At 46.4% G+C, this 27,117-nt stretch overlaps 1 protein-coding gene across 1 annotated transcript; it reads left to right on the top strand.

Annotated features, from left to right (window-relative positions):
• The first annotated feature begins 7,884 nt into the window (after nt 1-7,884).
• On the top strand, nt 7,885-8,884 carry LOC144173393 (uncharacterized). The gene has a single exon (XM_077701842.1). It carries the CDS (start codon nt 8,023-8,025, stop codon nt 8,695-8,697), a length of 675 nt encoding a protein of 224 aa, XP_077557968.1. The 5' UTR covers nt 7,885-8,022; the 3' UTR covers nt 8,698-8,884.
• The last annotated feature ends 18,233 nt before the right edge of the window (nt 8,885-27,117 follow it).

Raw genomic sequence — 27,117 nt, 5'->3', positions numbered from 1 at the left:
TAGAGGGTTGACGCACCGAGCTGGCAGGCGCCCAGTACGGAAGGGCTCCGTATCGACTTTGACCAGCTGGGAATCTGTAAGGTGCGCCAAAAAGTCGGCACACAGGAGTTTTGGCTTTTCACCTCCAGCAGAAAAGCAGCCGTCGTGGCCGCGATCAAACTCGCGTCCTTGGGCTCAGCAGCGCAACGCCTTAGCCTCTAAGCCACCGCCACTAATTATGTGAAAAAAGCCAAGCTGTAGGACATTGATTTGAAGTTGTACATTGGAACAATCTCACAGGAAAATGGACACAGCCTGTAGGTATACTTGCAGGATAATTTCAACATTATAGTTTCACGTAGAATTGCAATGACAATTGTGTAAAATTGCGTAAATGTGTTCCGTAAGAAATGCGCAACAGAGTTTAGGTATACAATGTTATCACTCGTTTGAAGCCTGTAGTTCTCTAAACTTAAAATTGTAATGAAATGCCGTCTACGACGTTTTCACCCATTTGAATTTTGCAGTTGTGCTTCAATACACTGCGGTTGTGTGTGGCCTACGGGGTCCTCAAGCTGTATTTCGCAGCTTTTAGGGGCGAAGCTCCTCTTGCTCGGGCCCTGTCCCGTCTCTCGTTGCTGCTGTATCCGGCACATAATGATTGTGGCAGGATGCCCCTAGGGATTGGCCAACCAAAGATTTGTCGAAGAGGTCAAAACGTTCAACGCGTTCGTTGCTACCCAACAAGGAGGAGAGGAAGAAGAAGCGGTTGTCGTTCGTCGCGTGCGAGGTCAAGACACATCCCGGGGGTACGCGACACAAGACGGTCTGCAGAAGGCGACGTCTAAGTTGGGTAAAATGTCACACACCGAATTCGCCAACTTACCCATGGAAATTCTCATTGTCCCAAACAAGCCCCACATAATCACCACAAACATCGACGTCGTCGACAGGCTTGTCAACGGAGTGGTGGTAAGCTTGACGGGTCAAGTCTTTATATGATGTGCGGGCGAGTGTTTCACGGTTTTACCGATAAGCATTTTAGCTTCGCCCCTATCATCATCATTCACTTCGTGGATATGTCGGGATTTTTTTACCTTATGTCTTCTTTCAGGCTGCAGATTGTTTGAGACACATCAAATCTATCTAAAAATATCTATCTATTCCCCTACAAAAATTATATGGTCGGCTCTATAAAGTTCACTTATAGTTGTTTTCAGCTATTTGGCTTAATACGGTATAGCCGTTTTTGGCTGTTTTTTGCTATTTCTATCCACGTCCCTATGGGTGTTTACTATGTAAAACCGTTTCTTAGTGTGTATAAATGTCTTTGGGTGTCTTTAACTGCTTTTATAGATATATCTATGGGTTTGATACAGCCGTTTCTATGGCTGTCTGTAAATTTTCTTATCAACGTGTCTGTGGGTGTATTTAGCTTCGTTTATGGTTATATCAGTTTACTAACTAAAGCCGCATTTATGCTCTCTTTTGCTCTTCTTATGCCTATGGGTGCCTGTAGCTTTTATGATCCTATTAGTGGCTCTGTGCAGGAATCTTTGGCTTTTTCTATACATACCTAAAGATCCAACCACTGCATTTCATTTCGTCGTCTTTGAGCAGTTCACAACCAGAACCATACGATTTTTTGGATCTCTAGAGGTCCTTCAGTGGCACTTCTGGGTTGCGTGCGTAGTTGCGGTCTGTAATGAATGTTTCGTTATTCCTTAGCAGAAAGGCCGGAGGGCAAGGTAAACATTTCTCCATCGGCAAAAACTGAACTTGAACGTCTGCTGGTGGGCACGCATTCGTAGTGACACGCAGCACAAAATGTATCGGGGCGTCTGTCTTTGTTGTTATTTCCTTGCAAAATTTTTCTCGAAATGTGTGTTATAGTGTGAGATCCTCTTCTTTTTGTTAAACATTGCTTTGGGCTGGTTCACAAGAGACCTAAACACAGGATGTCATGCAACGTAAAACCAAGAGGTTTAATAATTCATTTCGTTACATAAGAGAAACATTCTGCGCCACTCTGTTGCCAGTTCTCGTAAGATTATATAGATCGATCAAGACGCACAGAAGTAGCTAAGACGTGCATCACTCGCTCGACTCCTGCACTGCGCGACACACTCTTCGCGCACAACTGCAGGGACACAAATATAAGAAGGGCTGGATGGTCCGTAAACAGGGAAGCCTCTGTAGTCTCTCACTACCTTATATACTTAGTGCGCAAAGCGGCCGATGCGGGGGGTGGTAACCCAAGCGCACCCCTAATAAAACAATAAAGGCACTGTCGGCATAATTAGGTTCTTGTAAGTTCTCTCTGTTCGCAAAAAATTATCTTTGTCACATGGCTGAGGCCAAATCTTCAGTTGTGAACGCACTGCAGATTCCCATGCGGCGAGGGTATGGTTTAAAGCATGTTCTTAATGACAGAGAAGGGTCTAACACTCTTCAGTTCGTAGAATTGCAGGTAGCCATTTTAGAATTTTTTATGTTGCCGAAATCGAAACACACGCACCGTAAAAACAGGTTATTTTGCAGCGGTGGAGCTTGAAATTCTGAGCAGAACGCAACAACACGGGCCCACGGGGAGGCAAGGAGAGAAGTGGCTGAGTAGTCACCCATTGCTGTGATGTTGATTGTGTTGGAAAATATTTTGCAGTGCTACCTGCGCATGTTTCGAGCTTCCAAGAGCGTGTTCGATCGAAATGGTTTATATTTGCTGAATTTGCTGAATACAATATTTGCTGAATACAATGCGAAGAAACTTCACCTGTTCGTCGTATTGACCGAAAAGTTGTGTTATCGAACATTGTTGCTTTTCCCGCGAATACTAACGCTCGCAGGACATCGGCCACTCCGAATTCAAGAGAAGGTTTTACGTGACATCAAAAACGGTTTCTCGAACAAACACTTTTAAAAGAAAGAAGACCCGAAGTAAGGCTGCACACTCCGTCTTTTAGGAACCCTTTGTGTCAACATCGGTCGCTCTTGCCTGCCCGCTTCCTGCTACACCATGACTAATCCATAATTGTACTGTCTGAGAGGACGCAAGGGTGGTGGTATACACGCGGCAAACTTCTCCAGCTGCTTGTGCGAAAATTATTTCCAATTTGTTTAGAAGTGACGCGTGTCATTTTTTAGGTAAGCCCGCATTTTTGCCCGCACCAGTGTACCGACGGCAGCAATATTCCGCCGAAGCTTGTTCCAAATTGACGTCGCTGACTCGGCCTAGAATTGCAAACCCTGGGGAGGCGCTGTGTCGACAGTTGCAACCTAAATTTGAGTTTGGATAAGTAGATGCCTTCAATTGCACTTTTAATAACTTCCCGCAAGATCAATAATCAAGGATATTGAACGAACACCTTTTTATAATTGGCTCATCAACCATGTCATCGGCCAATGGATGTATATAAATCAGATTTATAAGGCTTCGCGTTATAGATTGCTTTTAAACCAGGTGAATGAACTTTTATGGATGCGGGCTTCGTAGCTCCAGGGACACGCACCTTTCTATAACGGGCTGGAGACTCGGAGCAATGTATCACTCTGTATCTAGCTGAAAAAGCTTTAATGGCTGGGGTCTGTAGGTTCTGAGCCAAACACTTTTCTAAAGCCGGCTATTGTTACTAAGTGGTCAGACGTGTAAAGCTGAACTGTCCTATATTGCTGTGCAACCAGCTGCAGTAGTTTTTATGGCTGCCTCTGTTTAACTTCAAAGCAAACACTTTCCTATAACCGGCGAAAGACAGTCTCAAGGCTTCAAGTCTATACACTTGGAGCTACAAATCTTTCTATAACCTGCGGAAAGTACTTTGTCGCGGTTGGTCTCTAGCAATAAGGACGTACGTAGTTCTTTAGGCTACTACAGTAGCCTGAATAGTTGTGGTTGTAGACCTTAAACGCAGTAGAGTCTTCGAATGCCATCTAAAAAGAATTTTACGGTTTAGATTTCCTTGCCGCCTATACATAAAAACTTCAACAGCTGGCTATAGCCGTTTTTACGTCCTTTCATGGGTGGCCATAGAGACCCACAGGCGGCAATACCTTTACATAATTTTTTTCATAGGTGCATGCTTCCACTACCCAGTGTTACATTCGGGAATGCGCCACCGAATCTGGCTTCGTCGCCTTCGTCATGCGTGGTAGAGTGGTGGTCGAGTGGCCAGCAAAAGTTGCTGTCTTGGTGATGACGGCAAAAGTAAAAGGCAAACTTTAACTGGTTTACTGCATGGCGAGAGGTGAACTGTGATAATACAGAAACAATACCCGGCCATGCGATGTTACAGCGGGACACCAGCAGAGCGGCAGCGTGAATTCGCTGCTGCAAAACGAATGAATCTATCTAACGAGAGAATGGGTTTTATACACAGAAGCCATAACAGGTGCGAATGCATCCCTGTCTCTCATTACATGGCGCTAGCAATCTTTCATTCTAGAGAATTATTTTATTCAGTACAGAGGTGACATAGAAAAGCCAGCCAGGCCATTTTGCACATTTCTATGTGTTTGTAAAACTTCTCGTGCTGTTGCTATATGGTCTTTAAGCCCGTGGGTCATGAAGTAGGCAGTCCAACAAAAATGTGATCAAATGAGGTCCCTTTAAGGCCCTTGCCTTAAACTCAGTGGACTTACGCTGCCCTCTCTTGTGAGCCTCCGCTAATGCTCAATCTCCACTATCTCTTTGTCACCCCGTTCCTGCTAGATGCGGCGGCACTATAATTAACAGAGCCTTTCGCAGCGAGGTCAGCGTTCTGGTTTCTCGGCAGTGGTTCGAAAATCAAACTTTCCTCGCGCATGAGGCAATCGGAGTTGATCGAGAATAGGTGTCTGTATTCAGGACAGACCTCCGATGCTGAATTTCGCAATCAGCAGGCGCACGTTCCACGCTGTTACGGCCTGTTTTACCCAAAACACTCTTTCCCGTCAGCTGAGTGGCCAGCAAATGTTGGTGCATTGGTAATGAGAGCAAAATCGAAAGGCAAACTAACTGGTTTACTGCATGGCGATGGCGAAAGGTTAACTGCTATGATACAGAATCAATATCTTTTTGGGTGAGATTACAGCGGTATTCTAACACCACGACAGCATGGATTCGCTGCTGCAAAACGAATAAATTTTTCAACCGAGTGGGCGGGTTTTATACACAGAAACCGTAACAGCTGCGGGTTTCTCCCTGTGCTTCTAGCAAATTGTAGACACACACCAACAGTCTTTCCCGGGTTCGTGAGACCCGGCACTAGCGCCTCTCGTTGAGTCTGAGAGAGGGGGAGAGGGGATATCAGTGAGCAGCCTCCGCTTTGCCGGTGCACACCTCAACATGAAGGACCGTATGCTTCTTGGTTTTGAGCCGCCGAGGTTGAATAACCGACAGCAATGCGCCCACATGCCGGCCGTTCTTCCGCAAGTTGTAACCTGTCCAAGGCAGGCTTTTGTAGACGTCACAGGGGCACTGCACAAAACTTGGGGTACGCGCATGCAGTGTAGCGGCGTGCTGAATTGTAATCCCTGCTTCATTGATTGATTGATTTTAGGGTTTAACGCGCCGACGCAACACAGGCGATCAGGCGCGCCGTAGTGGAGGGCTCCGGATTAATGTCGACCACCTGGGGATCTTTAGCATGCGCCGAAATCTCGTTTACAGGGGCCTTTTTTTCCTTTTGCCTGCATCAGAAAAGCGGTCGCCGCGGCCGGGAATTAAACCGCGACCATGTGCTCAGCAGCGCAACGCCTTAGCCACTGAGCCACCGCGGGGGGTCAACACCTTCTTCGTAAACTTGGGGTCTACACTACTGCTGAAGTATTGTAGACCCCTGAATCTAATACTGAATATAATACTAACCCTGGGCCCACTTCTTTTCACAGCGGGAACCCTTTGAGCACTCACCACAAGGTCGATAAATATTGAAGACGCAGAATATTCCTGTCTCAGACCTGGTGCAGGAGGCATGTCCCCTCCCGACGAATATCCGGTAGCGCAGCGGCATTCAGGAAAACGAAATCGCTCACCAGAATGCTGCTGAAGCAGCTCTCCGCAGCACCGTCGATGTACCCTATGTCCCATACCTCGACCTGAAACCATTGGTACTAAGGACTCTTCGTAAATCTTGGCAGGAAACATGGGATAAGCACACAGACAACCAGCTAAACACTGAAAAGCCACGTCTAGGCAAATACATAACGTACAGAGAAGACAGACACATGAAAGTAGCCTTAACAAGGCTACGGAGAGGCCACACTTACGTAACACATTCACACTTGCTCATGGGGTCTCCGAGACCCCTGTGCGACAGGTGTGCAGAGGCCCGGGCCGATCCGTAGTTCTCATACTAATAACATGCAAGGCATTCCACACCACAGGACGCAAACACTTCCCAGAAATCTACAAAGAACAAATCCCACTCTACCTATCCCAATTCTTAGGTGATGAACCAATGTTCGGTGCCATACGAGCTTTTAAGTATTTATCAGAAGCTAAAATTCTGAATATCATATCGTATCACGCATAACCGCAACCTGGCCATCTACACCAGCCATCTCCACTGTCTTTGCTTTTGCCTTTGTTGTTGATCAATTTTAGTATTTTACTTTTAATCTGCGCTAGCTAACCATCTGTTCTTGGCACTATTTGCGCTAGTTGGCCTTGCGCCATTAAAATGCAACCATCATCGTCAAAAATCCGGTAGCAGTATATCATTCGGCCTCAGCCCAAACATATGCCTTCGATTTACAACGCACCAAGATCACTCTCAAGTTCTTCTGCCTTTGACCGACAGATACCAATCCGGCATGCTATCGCCTACACAGATGCCGCAGAATACAGTCATCCAGGTGCACATGTCATGGCAGTTATCAACACAAACTGACACGCAGGAACAGGGACACCGTACACGCACAGTAGTAAAGTTAGGGTAAACGTCCACATGGTTTGTTTACGCCACAGTCACAGAGAAACGACACTAAGGCCCTTGTTTTCCGTGTTTGCGCGGCAGTTCAGTAGCAACGTCGCATTGGTGCATCAGAACGCCGTCCCAAAGTTCCCTTAAAGGTTAGCCGTAAGGGTGTCATAACGGGTACACACAAAGTACATGTTCTATTTCCTCACGAACAGTGGAAGCGTGACAGTGAGGGAAGGAAACTCGGAGCGTCCTATGAAAGTAGCGGTTGGTAAAAGCGACGTTAAGGCGAATGCGGTGAAGAATTGGTGGCAGCGGCAGCGACGAAGAAGCAGCATCTCAAGCCGCATTCACTGTTATTGCAGATACGCCACGACACCGACTGTCCGGGCACGTGCGCACTGCTGGCACTACGGAGCTGCGCGGACCATCCTGGACTGTACCTTTCTGCGCCGCCACGACTGACACGGAGCGCTGACTTCGACGGCGAATGCTACAAATACAGCGGAACTGAACTGGACGGTCACATTGGCGGCAGCGGCAGCGACGAAGAAGCAGCATCTCAAGCCGCATTCACTGTTATTGCAGATACGCCACGACACCGACTGTCCGGGCACGTGCGCACTGCTGGCACTACGGAGCTGCGCGGACCATCCTGGACTGTACCTTTCTGCGCCGCCACGACTGACACGGAAAGCTGACTTCGACGGCGAAGGCTACAAATACAGCGGAACTGAACTGGACGGTCACATTGGCGGCAGCGGCAGCGACGAAGAAGCAGCATCTCAAGCCGCATTCACTGTTATTGCAGGTTAGTGAAGTCAGATACACATGTCTGTGCTCTATGTGTAACTTTTCTACTGCTGCTGCTGCCGCCGCCGGTGTATGAACGACTGTGACAATGCTTCCAACTTTGAAATGTTCTTCGTGTTGCACAGATTGTAGTGAGCCAGGTTGTACTATTGACTGTAGTGAGTGTGGTTCCAAATATCACACCGGGAAATGCGCTGGAATTTCTGATGCCACGCTTAGGGCAAAGGGAGATGATTATCGAAAGGCCTGGCGCTGCAGCACTTGCAGAAGCTCGAAGACCCGCTCGCAGACTTTGCAACAAGCACAAAGCGGAAATCCCGCGGAGGATGAGAGTATGGACATAAAAGTCTGGATGAAGGCGATTAACGATAAACTCGACCAGCTACTGCCACTCATGGAAACAATTGACGGTATTGAGGATGCACTGCAGGTGTTAAGCGACCTATATGACAACGTGATCTCACGCACAGAGCAGAACGAACGTGAGGTAAAGGAACTCAAAAAGAGGGTGGAAAGGGTTGAGGCACGAGACAGTGAAGTAGCCCAATTAATAGATGACCTTGACAACCTCGAATGGAGGAACCGTTGCCTCAACCTTGAATTTCATGGCATCCCAGAGACTGTGAACGAAAACCTACTGGATAAGATAAATGCACTGACAGCCAAAAACAAACTTCCAGCGTTGACAGAAAGTGATGTAGTGACAGTTCACCGTTTGCCAGCGAAAAAAGATAAAACGGCAGGCATCATTTGCCGGTTCGCTCGGCAGGCTGATAGGGATGCATGGTGGCTAAACCGAAAGAAACTGCAAGAGACAGACGGCACAATCTTCATTCTTGAAAACCTAACAAAAAGAACTCGAGCGCTGCTGTTCGAAGTTAAAACCTGGGCAAAGGTCAAAAATTACAAATACGTCTGGCACAGCAATAACCGAGTTCTGGTGCGAAAGGCTGACGGTCTGAACAAGCAAGTTGTCAGAAGTGCTGACGACTTGGACAAGCTCGCGTAAAACAGTACACAAAACAGAAAAAAAACCCGGAAAACCGAAGGCAATGATGACCTACGTCCTGCCACAAAACTTTCAGAATCATATAGGCCAATCGTGTTTTCAGTCTTTTAAATGCTTCCACTTAAACATAAGATCGGTCCGCAACAAGAAACTCGGTCTGGATCTGCTCCTCGAGGAAATGAACGAGCCACTAGACTCTGTGCTTCTTACCGAAACATGGTCAAGAGACAGCACAGATGTGTATCAGCTTGCTGGATATAAAACGTACTACTTAAATCGTTCTGTTGTACGGGGTGGCGGAGTAAGTATTTTGGTCAAACATATGTACGATTGTGAATTACTCGAAGATTTTTCGATTCTAAACCAAGACTTCGAAATTTTAACTGTTCGCATGCAAAGCTACTTGTTGGTTGTGTGTTATCGGCCTCCAAACGGAAAGATAGCACCTTTTATGGACTACCTAGAAACGCTTTTCTCGTTCGTAAATTTGAATCATTATAATATTATACTAGGTGGGGACATTAACATTGATATGATGAATTCTTCTTTGCAAACAAACAACCTATGTGTTCTAATGAATACTTATGGTGTCAGAAACACAATTGACACACCGACGAGAGTGACAGAAGGTTCATCCTCATTGATTGACGTCTTCCTTACCAATATTGATGCAAGTAAAATTAAATCAGGTGTGCTGATCTCAGATCTCAGTGACCATTTTCCTATATTTCTATGCACCAAAGGTCAGTTAAGCAAACGGAAGTCACGGCGTACATATTTTGTTCAACACATGACGCAACACAGCCTTTCCGGATTTTATGATAAAATTGCCAAATCATCGTGGGATCAAGTTCTTTTAAGCGTAGATGCAAACCTTGCTTACGACAAGTTTATGAAAATTCTAAAACCACTTTATCAGGAGAGTTTTCCGCTAGTAGAAGTTAAGCAAAGTAAAAAAATTCGAAAACCGTGGGTAAGTGCGGAGCTTGCCGCGAGAATTCGAGAAAAAAATAACTTGTTCCAGAAGTTCATCAAAACAAAAGATAGGAAAATACTACTACAATACAAAGCCTATCGTAATCGTCTAGATAAAGATGTAAAGAAAGCGCGACGTGAATATTTAGATAATGTATTTAGTGTTACAGCAGGACGGACGGATGTAGTTTGGCGCAAACTAAACATGATGTTGAACGACAAGATAGCGCCTGAAAAAGTCTCTACAATAAAGATAAACAATATAGAGCTAACGGGAAAACCCCTTGCGGATGCTTTCAATGAATATTTCACTACAGTTGGCTACACCACCACTACTAACGACCTAGCAAACTTTCCACGAAACAGTAACTCGATGTTCCTGACTCCAGTAAGTGAAACAGAGATCATAAATATAATTTTAAATTTAAGGAACAGTAGCGCCAAAGATATCGATGGTATTCAAATAAAACCAATCAAGCATGTTGCGCCCCTGCTTGCTCCTTGTTTAGTGCATATATTTAATCTATGTTTGGAGCAGGCTGTATTTCCTACTAAAATGCAGGTCGCTCGAGTAAGCATTCTGCATAAAAAAGGTGACAAAAATGACATGGGAAATTACCGTCCCATATCAATCCTCCCGGTCTTTTCGAAAGCCTTGGAAAAAGCTATTTTACAGAAAATGTCCGTCTTTGAAGGAAAACATAAGTTGCTGTCTGACTCCCAGTTCGGTTTTCGCAAGGGGTTCAGTACTAAACTTGCGCTTTTAACACAAAAAGAACATATCTTAAGCCAACTGGAAGATGAAAAGTTAGTCTTGGGCCTATATATTGATTTCTAGAAGGCTTTCGACACTATCAACCATGAGCTGCTGATTAGGAAGCTAGAACATTATGGGATTCGGGGAAAAGCCGGCGCTCTTATGGAATACTACCTAAAACATCGTACTCAAATTGTAGCCCTAGATGACTGTCTCTCCGATCCACTTCAGGTTTCACATGGCGTGCCACAAGGTAGCATCCTAGGCCCTTTTCTCTTTAATATGTACGTGAACGATGTTTACAGTAATGCCCCGTCGGCTCTATTTATAAATTATGCGGATGATACCAGTATTTTCTTTTCCGGGCAATCAAGCGATGAGTTAATAGCTGCAGCAAATGTAGCACTAATTAAACTTGACGAATGGACCCAGAAAAATAGCTTAAGAATAAACGTTCAGAAAACGAAAGCAGTCATATTTCGTACTAAAAACAAAAACATACTTGCACAAACCCAAATTTTACTGCGGTCGACTCCTGTTGAATTTGTACCTAGCTTTAAGATTCTCGGCGTTATTTTTCAAGAAACCATGTCGTGGGATGCCCACATCGACTTAATTTCAAAAAAGTTATCGCAGTTATTAGGCATAGTCTCTCGCAACCGCCATGTATTCCCTCGCCATATTCTGATGTTGATTTACAATAGCCTTTTCTCTTCTAGACTCAACTACTGTCACTTGGTATGGGCGTCAACAACTAAATATAATGTAGACAGACTACTCATTCTACAAAAAAAGTTTTTACGAGCTGTTGAAAATGTACCGATGCACCATCATACAAGCGACTTATTCACAAAATACAATATTGTCCCAGCCACGAAATGTTACGACTATCGACTTTGGAAGGTATTTAAACAAGAAAGTAAACGCGGTGATGGTTCCATTCAGAAAATAGCTAAACTGGAAAAAAATGTAGAAACATATAAGACGCGTCATTTTGAACCATGGAAAATTACGACTACTAGAACTACATGCGGTCTACAAATGTTAAAAAACAGACTACCTCGGCGATTAAACAGTTTGGATGCTAGAAACGTCAAGCTTCAGAACATCAGTTTTAAGGCATTGCGAGAGAATTTCAAAATGTAGTACATGCCTTTTGTTGCCTGTCTCAAATTTGTTATTCGCTAATTCGTCACCTTTGGCTATAGTGGTGTTAGTTTGTACGTTGTGTTAATTTGTTTGATATGTGTCAATATGCTAATTTGTGTGCGCGCTGTCAGGCGCAGATATGTAATAAAAGAAATGTCGTAGTTATCATTTAGTGTTAGGCAGCGTGCCTAACACTAATGATAGTGATCTCTCGTGGTTTTATTTTCTTTCATTCTGAAAAAAAGGCTGTTTTATTGCTCTGTTTGTCTATCATGCCTTTTTTTTATCATGCCCATGTATGCCAATTTTATATATCATGTGATCGCGAATTTTATGTGTCATGCCAATGAGGCGGCCTGCGGCCTTGTCAAGCTGATTTCTTTCAGCTTTTTCCGCAGGTCTCCTACATCATGCAACTGATGTGAAATAAAGTCCTATTCTAATTGCTTAGTCGCACTTTCCCAGGCCGCACAATATTCGGAAAGCGCAGGCGGGATCAGTTCCGTACAGTGGCTCATAACATTTTGATCCGTCCGTCCATACTAAGAGTTGTAACTGCCGCGCCACAGGGTACACAAGCGTCGCGGCGTCAAGACGAGAGAAAGGAATTGGGATGATGACGCTAGATTGGTTGGGGGCCATGCAAGCTGCCTCGTCGGCCACCACATTCCTATTCTTCCCACATGTCCAGGTAGGCACTATAGCACTACGTCGTAAAGCAAGTTGGCGGCCTGGGCATGCAGAGTACATATTTCTGGGGCAGTTGTTCCCACAGAAATGAGGCTAGTTGCACAAGCATCACCACTTGAAAAATTACCGACACAAAGGAGCGTCTTGTCCAAACACTTACCGCAAAGCAGAGCGAAAACCAGGAGGTTGTGATGCCGTCGACATTTTTTTTGTGGCTTAACCTGGCCGCAATTGTGGTCCGCGTAAATGATAGAGCCCAGATTTCGATTGTAGATGAGGTGGCCGTCACTGATGCATCAAGTAAATTACACAACAACTATTCCCGCTTCTACGTTGTACATGATGTCCCCTTAAGTTCTATGACTATGGGACCTCTTTCTGTATATCTTATATATGTGATGTGTATTTCACACAAATAGGCCATTTCTAATTCTGAAAAAAAAATATGTGCTTGTTGTTAGGGTAGCAATTCCAAATGTGCTCTAGAGTAAAGTACTTTAGGGCTGGAATAGGCAAAAAGGGTTTACTCTGAACGCTTTACTCGACAGGAATAAACGGTTTAAGTTAATAATTCTGCGTCCTTACAGGGAAGCTTTTCCAATGTTTCGTCACATTCTTTCCTCTGCACTAAAAGGAACTTCAGTCATTGTCTCATTCACTCACTCATTAGGTTATTTTTGTCAGTTGCGCGACGAAGGTACCTTCCGACATTGTACATTTACGCCGAATACTACCCTGCGGCTCCAAACGTGCGTTCTGATGAGAGTCTGCTTATTTTAAGTGCAGCGCACTTGGTGGGCTCACCTTGTCGTCGTCGTAGCTCCCTAAAATTGTTTGTGGCTGCCGGAATTTGGCGGCGACGCGAGATAGCGGACCCAAGTAGAGCCTGATGTACCGTCGTCAGGGGGTCCCGCTGAGGCCTCAAGAACTACGCGGTTTAAATAGGCATAACCATTCGAAACTCGTGAACCGCTGGCGCATGTCATACATCTCCTCGTTGTTGAGCGCAAAAAAAAACTGCAGGTACATTGCAGGCAAAATCTGTGTATATAACGGGCAGCCCCCGCGTTCATTTAGTCAGGAACGCTTGTTGGGTCGGTTTTTACGATAGTAAGCGAAAAAAGCAGCCGCGTAAGAAAATAATGGTGCTTTCGGAATGCCGCAAAAGGCTGCACCCACACAAGAAAAAAATTACGGGTTCAAAATGACGCAAAACAGCTCAGCATACGAAATTAAAGTAAGCTCAAATAATTAAAGCTGTTCCACTCAATGTGAAAGCTGTCGGAAGTGCGGAGCAGTGATTCGCCATAATCAGCTGTACAGCCGTTATCCGCTTACTGCAACCACCCCATGCAATTCAAATTTCCCACCTCCGCAGTGATCGCTCGCCCCCTATCTGAAACGCCAGCGGGAGTTCTGTTTTTTTGTGCTTTTCTTCCCGCGCGTGCCGGAGTGCACTGCCATATTTTGCGTTTACTATCGTAAAAACCAACCCAACGGGCGTTCCTAACTTAATGAACGCGGGTGCTGCTGGTTAATTATGTCTGTGTTGCCTCAAATGTACATACAGTTGTCTTTGCGCTAACAATGGGGAGATGTATGACACGCGCCAGCGGTTCGCGAGTTCTGAATTCTTATGACTATATAAACCGCTTGGCTTTCGAAGCCTCTAGCTTACGCCGCGGTGACAGCGGCTACTACGGAACCCTGTGGCTCTACTTGGGGTGTGGCCCGAAACAACCCATTCCCGTTTGAACCCGTCCCGCTTGAGCCCATTTCCGAAACGCCCTTCCCGTTTGGCCCGCCCCGTGTGCGCCCGTTCCCAAAACGCCCTTCCCGTCTGACCGCTTTCTGTTTCAACCCGTTCCTAAAACGCCCTTCCTGTTTAACCCGCTCCCAGAACGCCCGCTTCAAATAGTTCAGATAGGTTTCTGAGCTCACAGTGTGCGTTTAGGCCTCCAAAAATGTGCTAGGCAAGGTAGTGTACGTGACGGAGTAATGACTACAGCATGTTTTACTCATTTCTTGCCTGAATATTTAGCGCGGGGGCAAATTCTATTTTACCTTGATTCTAACTCTACTCGGTAGATGGCGCCACCAACACGTTTTCTTTTTAAAGCTCTATAGGTGATGCCTACAGTATACTCAAACAACTACAATTATCGTGAGCACTTCCCCTGAAAAGTGCAATATTCAAGCTACTTTAAGAGAAATCAAATACATAGGAGGAACAAAATTATGCGTGATTTGCTTTGAGACTAATTCATCAGATGTCGCTACTTGCGCCGCGGCGTCCGGAATACGCAAACCGCAAACGCTGTGCTAAAACGGGTCCTACCGTTTTCAGTAGCAAACGGAAACTCCGGCTCCCGGTAACATGGTAAACGGTGACGCAAACACGTAAAAATATGCTAAAACTGTCTGCTATAGACGGATAACTACCTCAATGTTTTCTTTTGCTTTTCCACGTACTGCGTGCCCACCTATGTATTATCCGTGAAAAGTACGCGCTAGAGAATATAGCTTGGGGTGCTATTAACGCCCAAATGAAAAATGTGTGCGAACTATTTCCTCCAAGCAAAAAGTTCATCTTTAGACGTAAATGGCCATTGTTTTACCTACATTTACATATAAAGTAACCATTAGCTACACATTAAAAGTGATCGTACTAATTGCTTGGCCCATAATAGTTACCGCTCTCATAAAACACGTTTTCTTCTGTAGTTATCTAAATTTGGTACTTATATTCCGCCAGGTGTTTTTCCTGCGCAGAAATAAAACAGTAGCCCTGTACTACCCCTAATAAATTAATATTTGCGTTTGTTAAAACACCGAACTTCATTCTCGGCAAGGGCTACATACGGACGCTACAAACTGGCACTGCGACCGCGGAAATGTTTTTTTCTTAATTATCGTCCTTTCTTTTTTGCGTGTGCTGCATTTAAGTGCATGTGCTTTCGTATATGCAACCGTAAGGACTGGAACCATCACCGCTGCCGCGGAGTACGCATGCGAGCAACACGTTCCAGACAGCTCGACCAACGCAGAAGCAGACGGAAGGGTGTGGTTTCAGCTGTAACTCGCCAACGCTGTACCGGGTCGGACGTAACGCAGCAACATACATGTTGTTTTTTAACTGGCCGCCGCTTATCGTAAAACGGACAATTGCAAAAAAGGTTGCAGGTTAATAGGACGTATGAAACTTGGGCTCCGCCAGCCGTGTCGTTTTTTTCGCTGTGAAATACGTTTGACATAACTTGAATTTAATTTTCAGGTTACGGCGGACGCAAATAATTTTTTTACTTTTTGTTGTATCGGACGTAACTCAAACAATGATGTTAAAATACGGTCGGATGCAACTTTAATTTCAAAAATCGCACGCCTCGGTTCGAGTTACCCTAGTCGGAACTGGGTTCGTTATTTTGTGAAGGGGCTAAATGGGAAAATACGAAACGAGAAGGTTTAAATGGGAACGGGTTCAAATGGGAACAGGTTAAATGGGAAAGGGAGAAAAGCGAAGGTAATTTTGCGGGGTGTTGAAACGGGAGGGAACAAGCGGGAAGGATGAAATGAGAATGTGTTCAAACGGGAACCTGCGTCTACTTGAGCTCAGCGATCGAGCTACGACGACAAGGCGCGGCCCTAAGGTGCTCTGCACTTAAAAACTTCCTCGGAGTGCCTCAGTCTGCTTAAGCGCTTTAAATCCGAATGTATTAAAGCTTGTCCTGGCGATACTTTACGGATATATCTTCTGCGTGTTTGTTTCGTGCTGATTTTATGAAACTATCTGAATATTTAGTGGTAGCTTTTTGTTCATAGTTCTGAACAGCCAACGGTGTCGTTGCGGCTCAACACAAAGCAAGGAAACAAAAGAAAGGGCCCACAAACACTGTATTTGTTAACATCTCTTTGATTAATATCGCCAGGTGAAGACATACTGCTGTCGTCTTGAAATCACGGCATCAGACTTCAGTCGCGAAAAGAAAGTTACATTGAAACGGTAATATCGTGGATTGAGGAATAATGTGACCTGCAATTAAACTTAAGCGAGCTTCTTCATTTGACCTTTAAAATAGTTTCGTATATTTCATGTGCATTGTGGAAGATGCAGATGCGGGAATACCAAACGATGGCAGGAATTCAAACTAAGGGCTGGCAAACGAAAGCTTTATTTAGAAACCGTTCATACATATGATCACCTTTTTTGCGCTGAGTGTTATGGTTTAATGGACAAATTAATACATTTTCGACACAGTAAGCTCTTATTGGTAACCTACAGGAGGACACAGCTTTGTGCCAGCGCGTTAGGATGCACCGAAAATATTTCACGATGTTCTTCAAGTGGCTGTTGCAATACTTTCCCGAGTTTGTACCAAGATTACAGAATATGTGATGACTGATCCCGACAGCTGAAACAAATAACAAAAAAGTTGGTTAGACGCCTTTTTCGCAATTTATTGATGATTTCTGAATGTGACAAAGTGATTGCTTAATACGGCAGCACAACGATTCAAGGCGTAATAGCTGTTATTAAAAACATCATGATTTTCGACACACGAATACGATGCATTGAGATATATACCGAGATAGTGAATGCAGTTTAACGATGCTGGTGAGGTTGGTCCAGCAGAGCAACTAATATGCTACGTCAGGTAAAATTCGATTTGTGAGAAAAAAAAACAGAGTTCCGGTATGGAGAGTAGCGTAAATTGGTTTAAAAGTGCTAAAATATGCACGCGAGCATGTGCGCTTTGCATTTGAGACGAGTTAATACCCTGGAATAAGCACACATAACGTTCAACGCTCGCATATGAGATATGCTAAACACGTACAAGAAATGTCTACTTTAACACCCTGCAGCCTTTGAAAGTAGAACGATGAGAACAACGCTTTTTTGGCACCCGTAGCATCCATATACAGCGCTGTTACAGAAATCTGCACTGAGCCCGAATTGCTGAGAGAGCTCAGAAAGGCTTTCGTCGCGCGTGAAGCTATGTTTTGCACATTACCAGGGGACAACCACATCATGCAAAATAAGCAATGACGGTGTCCTGACCAAAATCCAATTCAAGAAGAGCCTATATTCGACATATCGTTTGCACACACATATGACATCTTCGATGTATTTAGGAGAGTCGCACTCTTGACAAAGGGGTGAAGTAGTATGCTAAAGCTTGAAACAGAAAGGGTGTCCGTTGGCGACATTCAGGCGTATGCAGTTTAAAACAGCTTCGGCATGTTCGTAGAGACCAGCCGACAATGAGAAAGTACACTCAGGAGCGACAAAGTAGAGTGGGGCGTAGCGACGTCACGGATCATCCCATGTGGAAAGCTGGATCTGCCACGCACAACAGAACGCAAGTGCGGCCGCGTCTTGTCTGGAGAACGGTGTAATGTCCCAGACTAGCTGTTCATTATGAAGAGACCCAAGGCATTTAATGGCAGGCCGAGAATTTAAAAAACGCCCCGTGTGCTGGCTGTCTGCTTGGCAATGTATTCGATAACAGCACGCCGGGTGGCCAGGTCAATCACTATAGATAACATCCTGGGAATCAGTTTTTTTGTGATCGTAGTGCACGAAGCATGCATCTAAAGGTCAATCGTGGAAATCTTTTTGGGGACCGAATCTTCAGTATCTTTAAATGGGTATGATTGACATAAATATTCTGTACGCACAAGTTCACGAGGAAAAAAATATCAGGCCATCTCCCATAACGTGAAACCTGGGGAGGGGCGAAGTATGTAGTGTGTAATCATCATCAGCCTATCTACGCCCAACGAAGGGCAAAGGCCTCTCACATGGAACTCCAATTATAAAGCTACTGTGCTAACTGCGGACAATTTTACCCACAAACTTCTCGATCTCATCTGCTCATCTAACGTTCTGCCGCCATCTTTCAGGCTTACCTTCTCTAGGCATTCACTCAGTTACACTTAATCACAGCGGTTGTCTTCCCTTCGCACTACATGCCCTGCCCACGCCCATATATTCTTAATGTATACTAATATGCCCTCAATATACGTTTGTTCCCTGACCAACTCCGCTTTCTTTTTTCCTTAACTTTACACCTATCGTCTTCCGTTGCATTGCTCAATGAGTTTTCCTCAATTTCAGTTGAACCCTTTTAGTGAGCCTTCAAGTATCTCCCCGTATGCGAGTACCGGTAATATGCAGATGCCATACACTTTATTCTTCATGGAGAATGGTAGACTGCCATTCATTATCTGAGAATGCCTACCGGATGCTCTCCACCCAATTCTTATCCTACTAGTTACCTCTTCCTCATGGTTGGGATTCGGGTCACTTGTTGGGCCAAGTAGATAAATGTGCTTAACACTTCTGCTTCCTCGCCACCTATATCCAACCGCTGTGCTCTCCCGAGGTTATTGAGCATTACTTTGGTTTTCTGCATATTAATTTTCCGGCCCACATTTCTACTCTGCTTGTCCACTGCGGTAAGCATGCTTTGCAATTCGTCCCCCTAGTTACTTAGCAAGGCAACGTCATCGGCAAATTTTGGGTTACTCATGTATTATTCATTAACCCTTACACTCACCTTTTCCCAATCCATTGTTATTAAAGCTCTTGTAAACTTGCTGTAAATAACGTTTGGAGAGATTGTATCTCCTTGTCAGAAGCCCTTCGTTATCGTTATTTTACTACCCCCTTATGGAGGACGATGGTAGCTGCGCACCCATTGTAGAAATACGATAGTATTCGCACGTAATGCTCGTCTACATTCTGATTCCACAATGCCTGAATGACTTCTGAGGTTTCGACCCAGTAAAATGCTTTCTCGTTATCAATTAAGGCTATATATAGGGGTTGGGTATAGTCCGACCATTTCTCTATCATCTGATGGATCGAGCGAATATGGTCCATTTTTAATAGCCTTTACGAAACCCTGCTTGTTGACTAGGTTTTCTGAAATCTAAGGTGGCAGAAATTCATTTAGCGATTACCGTTGTATGTACCTTGTAGACGGCTGAGAATAAGCTGATCAGCCTGTAATTTTAAAGTCCTTCATGTCAGCTTTCTTATGGATTATGAAGGTGCTTGCGTTCTTCCAAGATTCCGGTACACTGGCGAGAATTATGCACTGGGTAGGCAGGTTTGACAGATTTTTAGTGTCATTTGCCCGCCACCCTTCAAGAGGTCTGCGGTTATCTGCGGTACAGTATGACGTCGCCTTGTTTGTATTTAAGTGCATACAACTAATTTTTCCACATGCCCACACGGCGAGTCCCGCGGCACAGACTACTCCAGCCGTGAGTGCCGGCGTAGATGCATTTCCAGCAGCCCTGACTAACGCTGTCACCGATCGCACCCCCGACATTTCTGAATATCATGATGACATGGAATTCGACACAAACAGCGGCCGTACAATCTTTCCGCCAGGCCCCTGGCAACAAATTATCTCTGATCGAAAAGCTAAAAAAGCTCAACTGGCCCAAGCTCCGCAACACCGCAATGCAAAACCACCCAGCCTACCTCGACTGCCAGAAAACGACTATAAAATCGTCTACCGCCCACGAACCGGCTTGAACCTCTCTGCCTGGACCGATCGAGTCATCACGAACGGCCTACAAGCCGCTAGTGGCATTGAACCCACCACGTTCCAGCAATTTGTGATCGTACAAGTGCAGACCCGACAAAACCTCATGATCGCCAGCACAGCCGACGAAGCATGCGCCCTCGCGTTGAGCGCCACCACTCACATCCAACTCAACCACATTACTTACGACCTCCAGCCATACTTGAAACCTCCACCCGGCACCACTCGGGGTGTCATACATGGATTGGAACCGACAACAACCAACGCCGACCTGCCCAATGTTCTCGCCTCGGACGATGCACCAATCCTACATGCACGACTCCTAGGCTCCACCACGTCGGCTGTCATTACATTTGGCGGACAACGAGTGCCCTTCTACATACGCGCGTACGGCAATTTCACACGCTGCCGCCCTTTCCGTCACACCGTCCAGCTATGCACGCTTTGCGGCGACCTGGGTCATCGCCGTGACGTATGCCCAAACCCCGACACGCGCATCTGTTCAACTTGCCATGTTAAAAATCCCTCCGTCAACCACATCTGCAACCCACAATGCCAACTGTGTGGGCTCCCCCATCCTACTGCCAGCAAGGACTGCCGTCGCCGACTCCGCCCGCCACCGCCGCCAGTTCACGCTCGCACCATCCAGACGTACCGATCGCCTCCCCCGCCACCCACGAACGTGCAAACGTCACGGGCCAACACCGCCACTACAGCATTCAATTCCAGGGTGAGCTGGGCTAGCGTTGCCAAACAATTTCCCACTGCTCATGACCGCTTTCCCGCACAAACACCCATTGATCAAGACATCTTCCCCCCCCTACCCTCCAACTCCCCATCCCCCGCAGAACTCGCTCTTCTCAAGGAAAACGCAGACTTAAAAGAACGCATCCTGTCCCTTGAAAAAACCGTCCACGAACTGTTAGAACAAAATGTCCGCCCTCCCACACCCTTTACTCAACCGCCTCACCCCTCCTCCACATTATCTACGAACCCCCCGCGCCCAAATCTGCTACCGTCCAAACCAAACCTCTCCCACCTCTCTTACACCCCCTCCACACCGCCAACCGCCCTCCCGGAACCAGACCCTTTACCGTCAGCGTCAACACCTTCCCATACCGACTGCGACAAAAAATACCGCGACCTCGAAGAAAAACTGACTCAAACACAAGCGTCCTTCATGGCCACCATTCAATCCAACATCGTGACAACCGTTACCGAAACCGTTGCCCGCCTCCTTGAACCCCTGGCTGCCCGCCTAACCAACCTCGAGCACATCATTGCTGAACTAACACCAGCCACCCAGGAACAGGCCGAACGTATCGTACATTTGGAGAAAACCATGCCCGCTCCCCATAAAAAAGCCAAGGCGACTACTTCTCAGGTCACCCCACCATCCAGCCAGCCTGAGCCCCACATCTAACATGTCTACCAGGCCTCCAGCGTCCCACCCATCTCCCTCAGGACTGACTATTTGGCAGTGGAATTGTCGTACGTATAAAAACAAGCAGCCCTCCCTGACCCATCTAAGTCAACTTCACTCTCCCGATGTGATTGCTTTACAAGAAACGGAAACACCTCACGTATCACTTCGTAATTACATCACGTACACACATTCCCATCAACCTCGCACCGCCATACTCGTTCATAAATCACTCACTGCACAAGCACACACCCTTCCCATTAATTGGCAATATACCTTTATTGAACTCATCCCGCCTAAAAAAACTCTCACCAGTCTCTTTATTCTTAATATCTACAGTCCCCCGCAGCACTCCCTAGCTTCTATAAATTCCATCCTTCAGAAAGTTAAAGCTACGACGAAACATCACCGCCTAGTCCTTCTCGGCGACTTTAACGCCCCTCATACTGCATGGGGTTATCCCAAAACAAGTAAAAAAGGAGCGCAAATGCACGACGCCGCCCAACAAGCGCACCTCACGCTCTGGACCCACCCCTCATACCCCACCCGCATAGGCAACAGCGTGGCACGGGATTCCACCCCCGACCTCACATACACTCACAACATACCACGAGCCACTTGGACACGCCTCGACGAAACCTTAGGCAGTGATCATTATATCATTGAATTCACCATCAATCACACCCGCATTTCTCAAAAAATCGGCCATGCTAAACTCACAGACTGGAAATCTTTTCGTGACTCCCCTCTCCCCACCACAATTGAAGACATTGAAACCTGGACCCAAGATATCCTCAAAACTGTCGAAGCCCACACCCGTACCCTAACTATAACAGAAGATCACCCTTCTGTAGACATGCATCTTCTACATCTGTGGGATGCCCGCCGAGGGCTTATCCGCCGCTGGAAAAACAAAAACACAACAAAAAACTCAAAACACGCATCGCCAACATCACACAACAGGCAGCCGACTACGCTCGCACCTTACACAAACAAAACTGGACACAATTTTGCAACCGCCTTCAAGGAACTCTCAGCATTAAGTCCACATGGAACATCCTCCGCTCCATGCTGGGTACTAAGCCCAGCAAAGCAGACACCGGTCACACCATCCGTCGCCTGATCCACAATCACCACCTCACTGAAACTCAGCTCCACGCGCAACTCCTCACACAATACGCAGACCACGCAACACAACCACCAAACATTCCACCTCGCAATTACCAAGGCAAAGACAATCCCGACATTGACGCCCCCTTCACTCTCATTGAACTCACCTTCGCCATCAGCAACCTCACTCGTAACACCACACCAGGCAAAGACCGAATACACAACAAACTACTCCGTAACCTCAACCCCGAATGCACAGCCGCACTTCTCGACTACTTTAATCATTGCTGGACAACCAACTATCTGCCCCCTCAATGGAAACATGCCGAAATCACGCTCATACCGAAGCCCGGGAAGCCAGTCACCCTAGAAAATCTTCGTCCCATATCTTTAACATCTTGTGTAGGCAAGTTATACGAACACCTAGTTAATAATCGGCTGACAGCGTACCTCGAAAAAAACAGCTTACTTCCTCATACCATGTTTGGCTTCCGCGCACACCTATCCTCGCAAGACGTCCTGTTACAGCTAAAAGACGAAGTCCTTACACCGCTGAGCTCACAAACCAAACGCGCTATTCTAGCTCTGGACATTAAAGGCGCCTTTGACAATGTATCACATCAGGCTATACTCGAAGGACTCCAACTAACTAACTGCGGCACACGTACATACAATTACATACAAAATTTTCTTACCGATCGCACCGCCAACCTTAACCTCGGCCCCATCCGATCAGTCTGCTTTCGTGCCCGACCGCGTGGTACACCCCAGGGGTCAGTCATTTCCCCACTCCTCTTTAATCTTGCCCTGCTACAACTTCCGCCACTTCTACAACAAATTCCACACATACAACACGCACTTTATGCAGACGATCTGACTATTTGGACCACAGGGGGTTCGATTGGGGAACAGCAAGACGCCCTCCAAGAAGCCATTAACACGACCGACAACTACCTTACAGCCCGCGGCCTCAACTGTGCACCAGAAAAATCTGCCCTTCTCGTCCTCCAAAAACGCACGCAAGGCCGTAAACGACAGCCCCTCCCAGACCCACAATTGAGCCTACATGGCGCTCCAATCCTAACCACCCCTACAATTCGTGTTCTGGGACTTACTATCCAATCAGACGGCGCAGGCATTTCTACTATTCATAAATTACAAGGAACACTATTGCAAATCACGCACCTCATCAAACGCATTGCTAATCGTCGACAAGGACTGAAAGAAAATGACCTCGTGCGCCTAATTCAAGCCCTCCTAATTAGCCGCATCACATACGGAACTCCATATTTGGCTCTCAAAAATAGTGAAATACAAAAACTCGATATAATCATCCGGCAAGCCTATAAATTAGCACTAGGGCTACCACCGACAACTTCCACTGCCAAATTACTACAGATGGGACTTCATAATACCTGGGACGAACTTCGAGAGGCACATCATGTCAACCAGATCGAACGGCTCAAGCTTTCACACACTGGCTGTCACCTCCTCCGTCGCCTCGGCTACCCACTACCTGCCACCCATCACCCCCGCCAACGCATCCCTCTTGAAATACGCGATTGCATCTCCGTCGCCCCAATACCCAAGAATATGCACCCCCTTCATAACCAGGGTCGCCGACAAGCCCGGATTCGAATGCTTCGCAAGATGCTTCAAGTCAAGCCACGAGAAACCCGCTACGTTGACGCCGCCAAATATGCCGATAAACCAGCCTTCGCAATTTCAACAGTAGACCACCGAGGAATTGAATTGGCTTCCGCAACAGTAATTGGCAACGACTCCACAACTGCAGAAGAAATCGCAATAGCCCTCGCAGCCACTACATCTCAAGACATTATCACCATCGTCACAGATTCGCAAGCTGCCTGTCGCCATTACGCCGCCGGTCACATAGCTCCCTTAGCCCTCCGCATTCTACAGTCCATCCCTAACCCTCCTTACCTCTACATTCTCTGGACCCCGGGACATGAGTCTCTGGAGGGGAATGAGGCGGCTCATGCTGCCGCCCGCGCGCATATCTACCGGGCGTTCCCCTCCAACACTCCAGCATCACCGTCGGAAGTCCACCATTCTGTGCCTCAAAAATTCAACGACATCCTCGAACATTACCGCCTCGAACGCCGCATCTTTCCCCCACCCCACGACAAGTTGACTAAGGAAGAAGCCACCACGTACCGCCGCCTTCAAACCAACACCTACCCGCACGGCACCCTCCTCCACGCCATTCATCCCACCTCCTACTCCGCCACCTGCAAGTACTGTCCCCAACCCTGCACACTATACCATATGATTTGGGCGTGCTCCCACACACCATCCCTCCCCCCTACTCCCTCCCCCAACCATGAGCAGTGGGAAGGCATGCTAGCCAGCCCGGACCCCGGCGATCAGCTTCGGCTGGTTGAAAGGGCCCGCCTGGCAGCGACCGCCCAGGGACTTCTGGACTGAGAAGACCCCCCATTGCCACTACTACAAAGACTAATATTGAAATAAAGTTTATTCCTCCTCCCTCCTCCTGCCTAGACGCCTCTTCTTTCCTTTCAGGCTTCATCCATTCTTTACAGCATTTTCGATACTCTCCATATTATACTTGCGTATGTTCGCTGGCTTATGCTTACCGAGTTACTTCGAAAGCTCTACTACTTCAATTCTGTCAGATGGGGTGGAGATTGTCATGCTGTGTCCTTTCCCAATTAAATATTTCGTCTCCTGCGAAAGTTTACCACTATCCGGTTTCGTGATCGCACCTCCTACTTCTACTCAACACTCCTTGATAATGCGTGAGAGATTGTCGCTCTCTTCCCGTGCCATAAACTCTGCTTCCTCTGTTAGAGATGAATATTGTTTCTGCAGCGCAATCCTGGATTCTTCAACTTTCAGTCTTTGTGTTAGCCCAATAATCGGCTCATTTCGTACTAGCTTGTTACGATCCATTCTGAAATCTAGCCTAATTTTGAGATCTTACCCTAAGGTGGTCACTACACCTCACCTTTTGAACGCCATGGTTATCGCATAGTATGAAGTCAATTTCATTTTATGCTTCCCATTCGAGCTCCTCAACGTTCACTTCTGGCTCCCCAGTTTGCAGAAGAAGGTATCCATGATGTACAGATAATTCTGTTCGGAGAACTCGACTAGTAAGTCCCTTCTGTCATTTCTAACACCCAGACTATAGTGCCCAACTGCCTTGTCTTCAGCGTGCTTCTTGCCTACTTCAGCATTGAAGCCTCACATAACTAAGGTATACTGAGTTTTTACTTTAGCTATTGCTGCTTCCACATCTTCATAGAAGCGTTCAACTAGCTGGTCGTCGGGGCTGGGTGTGAGTGCTGTAGCCCTGTACCAACTTCAGTTTGTACCTCTTATTAAGTCTAATTACAAGACCGGCTACGCTTTCGTTAATGCTATAGTATTCGGCTATGTAGCCAGCTATGCTTTTATTGACAAGAAATCCCACTTCCAGTTCTATTCTGTCCACTACACCACAGTAACTTAAGACGTGTCAATTTTTAGCGCTGTAAATGCTTCTCCTGTCCTCCTAACTTCGCTAAGCCCTATTACACCCCATTTATAGCCCTGTAATTCTTCAAACAACACCTCCAGACTCGCCACGCTAGATAAGGTTCTTATGTTAACCGTCGGCAGGTACAGATTCCAATGGCGGCCTGTCCGGATCCAGGGATACTTAGCGCCCCCTGATGCGTCACATGTCTTACCACCGCCATCGTCAGTTACTTCGAAGCCACTGGCCGTTGGTTAATTTTCATATTCATGGGAGGTTGTGGCCATTACTACACCAGGGTGGCAAAGCCTGCTCTGGTGAGAGAGTGCTTACCGGTAATGGTCGCCAAAATAAGGCCGCACCCCCGGCCTCCTCCTCTAATTCCATCAACACGCGGATTTTGTTTAATCCGGTGAGAATTACGCGGCACAGGAATTCGAACTATGGCCCTCCTGCAAGCGAGGCGGACGCTCTACCTCTACGCCACCACTGCATCACCGCTGCAAGTGTATTTAAAAAAAGGAAAGTGTCTTTCTTGCCGCACAGCGTGCGCTGATTCGACGCCGGAGAAGCGCCGGTGGAAGGAGCAATCGCGCGGTTGCTGAGGCGTTGGCGCCCTCTCTCGTGTTGACCCTGATTTAAGTAATTAGAGGGGAGACAGGCTGGAGGTAAGTTGTCTTCGTTTCACACCCCTCATCATGCTAAGAGCATGCTTTACAGCATGAAACCTGGCGTTTGAAATCACTTTCGATACGGAAGTTAACAAACTTGTGTTAATACTGCTGTTAAATCCGGATTATTCTGCTATTTTAAAGTAGTTTATATTTTTAAACGGCATTATCTATTATATACTCCTTTTTTACCACTGTTTTAAACCGTGATTTCTCGTGCGACTTGGCACGACGACCGAAGACATCGATAGCCCGAGCTGCTTAGGTGCTTCACACCTAAAAACCTATGAGCTGGAGAGGGAACATTTACAATAGTTCCTGGCAAGGTTGTATATTTAGCTATAGGCGGGAGCAGCAGTAAAGAGTAGGAAGGCACAGGTGGGGTCTGGCATTATGGAGATAATTTCCTGCAAATCTGGAGTGTTTCGCAATGGAGGATATCGTTTGAGTAGCCACAACGCGTAAACGCGCACGAAGCTGTTCCCATTAGCGCAACGCGATTTGCTTCAAACGTCTGCATTCATTATTCTCCCAGTGAATGTCGTTTTCGGGACCCAGATACACACTCTCAGTATGCGCGAATGCAA

The sequence above is a fragment of the Haemaphysalis longicornis genome, unplaced genomic scaffold, assembly GCF_048455015.1.
Source record: "Haemaphysalis longicornis isolate Haplotype H1 unplaced genomic scaffold, Haemaphysalis longicornis Haplotype H1 scaffold_3, whole genome shotgun sequence".
In the NCBI taxonomy this organism is placed as follows: Eukaryota; Metazoa; Arthropoda; class Arachnida; order Ixodida; family Ixodidae; genus Haemaphysalis; species Haemaphysalis longicornis.
The sequence above is the reverse complement of the archived record's forward strand: the minus strand, read 5'-3'. Positions and strand labels throughout refer to the sequence as shown.